Source organism: Triticum urartu, chromosome 1 (genome assembly GCF_003073215.2).
Source record: "Triticum urartu cultivar G1812 chromosome 1, Tu2.1, whole genome shotgun sequence".
NCBI classification, from domain to species: Eukaryota; Viridiplantae; Streptophyta; class Magnoliopsida; order Poales; family Poaceae; genus Triticum; species Triticum urartu.
Genome location: NC_053022.1, coordinates 456,918,722 through 456,924,969, shown reverse-complemented (window position 1 = coordinate 456,924,969; position 6,248 = coordinate 456,918,722). Strand labels below are relative to the sequence as shown.

Genomic DNA, 6,248 nt, shown 5'->3' with positions numbered 1-6,248 from the left:
AAAGGACCCAGCTAGTTAAGTGGATTAATAAATACTCCCTCCGGTCCTTTTTAGTCTGCATACAAGTTTTGTCCAAAATCAATGTCTCTTTAATTTGACCAAACTTATTAAAAAAATATCAACATCCACAATGTCAAATCAATATTGTTAGATTCATCATGAAATGTAGTTTCATAGTATATATATTCGATATTGTAGATGTTGATATTTTTTAATATAAATTTAAGTTTGACTTGACATAAATCTAATACGCGGAGTAAAAAGGACCGGAGGAAGTACGGAGTACAACGTAGCATAACAGGTGGTAGGAACCAAGTTGTTTTCTTCAAGTTCAACCGTGATGCGTGATGGCTCTAGCTACTACTAGTAGTTTATAATCATCAAATGTATTGTCTTGGATCTTGCAAGGAATTCCAGCTCAAGACCAACAAGTCTGTCGACCTAGCTAAAGCAACAAAGGCACACATCACATCAGTAGGAACACTACGTGTACCTAGCCCCTTGTATTCTCCTTTTATTGTATTTTCTACCATGCACCTTCGGTAATTCAGTTACCACGTTGCTACAATTTTTACAAGCTACATTCCTTCTAAAAGTTACAGTTAATTTGTTTTAGATCATATACTACAGTGTGCCATGATATTCCATGTACAAATATACCGGCATAATTTAAGCAATTATAATTTTTTTCAGGGAATCATATATCACAAAAAGGTTTCATCATGTGTCAAATCAATACATGTACATAGTTGTAGTACCACCGTACTATTAAGGCTAGCCAGTGCTTAGTAGGCACCACACTTACTAGCCATTAATTATTACCAAGTTAATCATCGATACTCCGTTTCAATCAAAACTAACCAGGATCAATGGATCATTAGGCAAAGCCTCCACTCCAGTATATATCGATGGTGCAAACTCCACTCTTATCCTCTCTCCCTCCCACCTACTTGCGCACCCCCAAATCGCTTGCCTTTCCTCAGCCATCTGGTTGCCCTAGCTAGCTGGCTCGCCGGCCTGCTGCTGCCGTGCGCACACGCGCGCTATGCGGGCAATAGGTACGGCGAGGGAGAGCCGGCAGCCATGAGCAGAGACATCGACGAAGGGAGCGTTTCGGCGGCGACAGCAGGAGGAGGAGGAGGGGAAGTGGGTGACGAGCCGGTGGCCGGCGTCAGCGACGAGGCGGCAGTCGACTCGCACGAGAACGACTTGGTGATGCCGGGGTTCCGGTTCCACCCGACGGAGGAGGAGCTGATCGAGTTCTACCTCCGGCGCAAGGTGGAGGGCCGGCGCTTCAACGTCGAGCTCATCACCTTCCTCGATCTCTACCGCTTTGACCCATGGGAGCTCCCCGGTACACACTAGCTAGAACACACAGCCACACACCGCTTAGCTCAAATTAATCTTGGCAAATTGGGGTCTTGATTGATTTCTTGTTGTTGGCAGCAATGGCGGTGATTGGGGAGAAGGAGTGGTTCTTCTACGTGCCCCGGGACCGCAAGTACCGGAACGGCGACCGGCCGAACCGGGTGACGGCGTCGGGGTACTGGAAGGCGACGGGGGCCGACAGGATGATCCGCGGCGAGAACAGCCGGCCCATCGGCCTCAAGAAGACGCTCGTCTTCTACTCCGGCAAGGCCCCCAAGGGCGTCCGCAGCAGCTGGATCATGAACGAGTACCGCCTCCCGCCGCCCACCACCGACGCGGATCTCTTCTACAAGGTAATTGCCGCGATCAAGCAAGCGAAATTAGACTAGGGTTTTGGAATTTGGAGGCCAGACTTAAGACCCGGAAATTCCTCATCTCTTGATTGGTCTTTGTTTTGAGAAATCATGGGAAGCTAGCTATATACCAGCCGTTGTTCATGCTGTTAATCATTGATTTGATCTGCTTTTTGTTCACTGCTACCTTTTTTGTTGGTTGGCATGATTCACATGAACATGTGACATGCCTTTCCTCTCTTTCTTTTCAGATCTAAGAGCTTAGGGTTCGCTTTTTGCTCGTTCTTTTTGGCATACATATGGACATGTACAAACGCTGCCATGTTGAATTCAGAATTCCTCTTATAGCTGGCTAGATACCACTTGCATGTCCTCCAGATTCTTCAATTTAACTATTTGCATGTCCAAGCTAAACAGTCAATTCAGCTCCCCTTTGCTCAAATATTCAGATCCGAACTTAATTGAAGCATTTAATTCCATCTCACAGCTAGCGCTCACTTCATATGAAAAGCATGCACCCTGTTCCTCAGTCCTCACTCAATTTACTGCATCCTATGCCACCTAGCTAGTATCACGTACACGTAGAGGGTGTTTGTTTTCAGGGATTTATTGGTCTAGGGATTTAAATAAGTCTCTATAAGTCTCATCTAAACCAAACAGGAGGGACTTAAAGTGGGCATTTGGGACTTATGAAATAAGACTCAAGGAGGGACTTATAGGGACTTATAGTTATAATATGGTCTTATAGAGACTTATAAGTCCGAGGAACCAAACAGGTAGGGACTTTTTAGGGACTTGGGACTTATAAGTTAGGACTAAAAAAAGTCATAGGACTTATGAACCAAACAGGCCGTACTCGTGTAAGATCTTTGGTATTGACAGTAATTTCTTTAGCTTTGACATGTCGCAGTAAATTCTGAATTCCTTAATTTGATCGTGCTTGCTTATGTAGTTTATCCGAAGTTCACAAAATGTTTCATGCATGCAGTCCGAGATCTCGCTCTGCCGCGTGTACAAGCGCTCCGGCATCGACGACGGCCACGGGAGGCCCTCCTCCAGCAATGCCCAAGCGGCCTCGGCGAGGCCGGGCACCTCACGCACCATTATTCCGCCGGCTGGCCAGCAGGTATCATCACCGTCGTCCACGCCGCTGTCACCGACGCAGCAGCCCAGCTTCCACGGCATACTCGGCCAAGGCGAGTGCTCGTCGGCGCCGCTGCCAGCCATCATGGACCAGGCCACCCCGCACAATAATGCTCCGCAGCTGCATCAGCCGCCGCCTCCTCCTCCCCCGAGGGCGAGCGCCTTTGCGTCGGCGATGAGCTCAACGATGTCGGTTGCGCCGGCCGCGAGGGGCTGCACGTACTCGCTCATGGCCCTGGCAGACGCACCCATGATGGGCAGCAGTTCCACGCCGGGGGACGAGCTGAGCCGGCTGGTGGGCCACAGCCAGGCCTACCCTAACCACCCGGCCGTCGGCAGCCACTTCCCCCCCTCACCGTCGTCGTCGCAAATTCCGCCCCTCGGAGAGATGCCGGTGTCGCCGGCCGACAAGCTTTGGGATTGGATCCACCCTGACACCTCAGGCAGCAGGGACTACGGAAGTTCTAGTTTTAAATGACTCCAAAACCAAGTAAATGCAGGCTTGAGAGGAGGTTGCATTGCATATGCCAGTGGGCAGTGGCACTATGCATAATTCGTAGGTTTTCGCAGCCACGGTTAACTCTGAAAACCATCAACCTAGACTTTACATTATACCCTTTCACCACTCTTCAGCAAGTGGTATATATGATTCAGAACTAAATTAAGATATATATAGCACTGATGTTGTAAGCACAAGTTTGTGTTCAGTCAGTCTAAACGTTCAGCTTCATGTCTTAGTTAACTCCACCCGGATCGATGTGTTTAACAGCAAATGAGGTTAGTTTACACTGTTGAATGGTGATCACCCAAAATCTAAGCCTCGGGCAGGCAGTTGTTTCTACTAGCATTTAATCTGCAATTCTGCATGGCACATGAAATAATGTGTGCATGATTGGCGGGAGACCGTTGCAGCAGGGGTTGTTTCTTTCTGCATGAGTGGGGGGGAAGACTTGCAGGCGCGGTAGGTGTCAGATAAGGCGAGGATTAACTGGCGTGTGCATGGAATAATCCATGTGATTATTGCTCTTGCTCTTTTGCGTAGTGTTTTGCTCATTGCTGTGAGCCACTGGCTGCAAAAGGTAAGGATACGTATGCCGCATGCATGGTTAGAGTTCGTTTGTGCTGAAGTGCATGTGCCGGCCGGCCGGCCAGGCAAGAATGACTGGGCGAGATGCCTGTCGATTTGTATGTATCTGCTATTTGATTGATGGAGAAGACAATCTACTGGCAAATGGTGTAAAGACTAGTTCGTAAATTTGTTGTTATACATGCATGCTGGATGCAATAGCTAGGTTTTGGCCGGTTTCGCTCTCTGCACTCTAGGATGTTTGTTATACATTAATTTAGGTTGTATGGCCCCGCTCTCGCGAACGCCCCGCTCCTAGGGTTCCCTCGCCGCCGCCGGCGGCTCCCCCGCACGGGGCCGCCGCCGCCGCCGGAGCCCGCTCCCCTACCCCTCCCCTCCCTCCCTTCCCTTCCCCGTACCCCCGCGTCGCCTCCCCGAGCGGGGCGACCGGGGGCCCCTTCGTCGCTCCTCTCCAGCCCCCCCCCCCCCCCCCCCCCCCCCCCCCCCCCCCCTGCCTCCTCCCGCCGCCGGGCCTCGGCCGCGTGGTGCTGGCGGCGGCGGGCCTGCCCTTCCCCGCGCGCGGCTCCCTCTTGCTCGTACGGTGGTGGCCTGCGGCGGTGCTCCTCGGCCAGCATCGGTGCAGCCCGTCGGTGGTGGTGCCGCGGGCCCGGTGGCTCTCGACGCGGCGTTGCGGCCGTTGGCCGTGGGGCGGCGCGGTGGCGCTGTGGCTGGCGGAGCCCGCCCAGCCTAGATCTGGGCCCTTTTGGGCCCATCTGGGTTGGGGCGGGCCGGTGGCTTGGTGCTCGGAGGCGACGTTCCTTGGTGGTGGCGTGGTGGCGGCGGTCTCGGGCAGTGAGGACTTCGTTGGCCGGCATGCTGCAGCGTGGTGACAGGACTGTCCGGGTCCACATGGGCCGGGCCATCGAGGCCTGGCAAGTCCTCGTCGCCGTCTCCGGTCGGCTCCGCTGCGGCGGTGGAGGATTCCCCTCCTTCCGGTCGAGTTGTGGTCGCTCCCGTGGCTGGTGTCTCCTCTTCCTCTCCAAGCCTCGTGTTGACAGCTACAGTGAAGCGAGAAGGGTTGTCCAGTAATCATGGTGGCACAAGCTGGTGGGTGGCCGAGGAGGTGGTGCATTTCGAAATGCCTGAGGTAGCGGTGGTGGTTGTGGATACGAGAAATCCATGTCGGCCTGGCTGGCACCAATGCGATGACGCCTGCGAGCGCCGTCGGACCTTCCTGAGGGGCATCGGGTATACCCCTTTCCCACTATCCCTCGCGTACCGGGGGAAACCCTAGAACTTCTTCGGGCAACAGCGGCGGCATCGTCGCATTCCCTCTTGAAGGTGTTGCTTGGGGCGCGGCGCTTCGGGATGCTGGGAGCGTGGTGGTACTTTTTCGGGGGGTGCAGTGGTTCCGGACTTCCCTTCTTCGTTGATCTGCTGGTGTCGGCATTTATTTCTCTTTCTGCTTGTTGTTTTTTTTGGGCTTATCTGTGCTGCGGCCCCGGCGAGTTCGATGTATCGGGTGTTTGCTTTATAATATAAAGCGGGGGAAACCCTTTTTCGTAATTTAGGTTGTATGATGATGGCAGCCGACTCTGCTATTCATTAATTGTAATACCCAACTACAATTCTCCAATTTGCCTTGTTGTATATTTAGAGATAAATCTACCGGAGCCATTAGAAAACAATTCAGTACACTTATACACATATTATTGATATAAAGTATGAAGTGAAGTTTGTTTTAAAGCATATACTTTCGCATATTCAAAATATAAGTCTTTTTGGACTTTGAAATGATATTCTTGAAGATGGTATTTTGACTATCAAAATTTCTTTTGTGCAAACAGCCTTCCATAAAAATACAGGTAAATTCTAGTTTTTACTCCATCTTTTGACATTTTTCTTAAAGGATTTACCCTCATTTAAGGGATTTCATCTGTTTTGCCCCATTTAACGAAACTTATACCACATTTTTACATTTTTTTTGTCATTGAGCATGTTATGTCAAATATGTCAAGTCGGTCCCACCTGTTAAGGCCACCCGCTCACCCGCTCGCTTAGTTCATCCTTCTGTTAAGCTCCATGCCCGTCTGGTCCCACGTTACATGCCTCTCCCATGGTACGTGGTCCAATCACGTGCGTGCAGCTTCAACACCTATTGCTGCCACCTGTGAAAACCTATCCTTAGACGTGCGCGAGAGTGAGGGGAGGGTACTGAAGTGGTGTGCCTTGAGTAGGGTCGTGGTGTGACTTAGCGAACTAGATGACGTGGAGTGAGAGGGCGAGCGCGTGAAACCAGAGTCAGAGGAAAACCCTTC

At 51.2% G+C, this 6,248-nt stretch overlaps 1 protein-coding gene across 1 annotated transcript; it reads left to right on the top strand.

Annotated features, from left to right (window-relative positions):
- Positions 1-908: 908 nt before the first annotated feature.
- On the top strand, positions 909-3,594 carry LOC125518736 (NAC domain-containing protein 35-like). The gene is made up of 3 exons (XM_048683567.1): positions 909-1,354; positions 1,447-1,721; positions 2,710-3,594. The coding sequence occupies exons 1-3, from the start codon at positions 1,084-1,086 to the stop codon at positions 3,340-3,342; spliced, it is 1,179 nt and encodes a 392-aa protein (XP_048539524.1). The 5' UTR covers positions 909-1,083; the 3' UTR covers positions 3,343-3,594.
- The last annotated feature ends 2,654 nt before the right edge of the window (positions 3,595-6,248 follow it).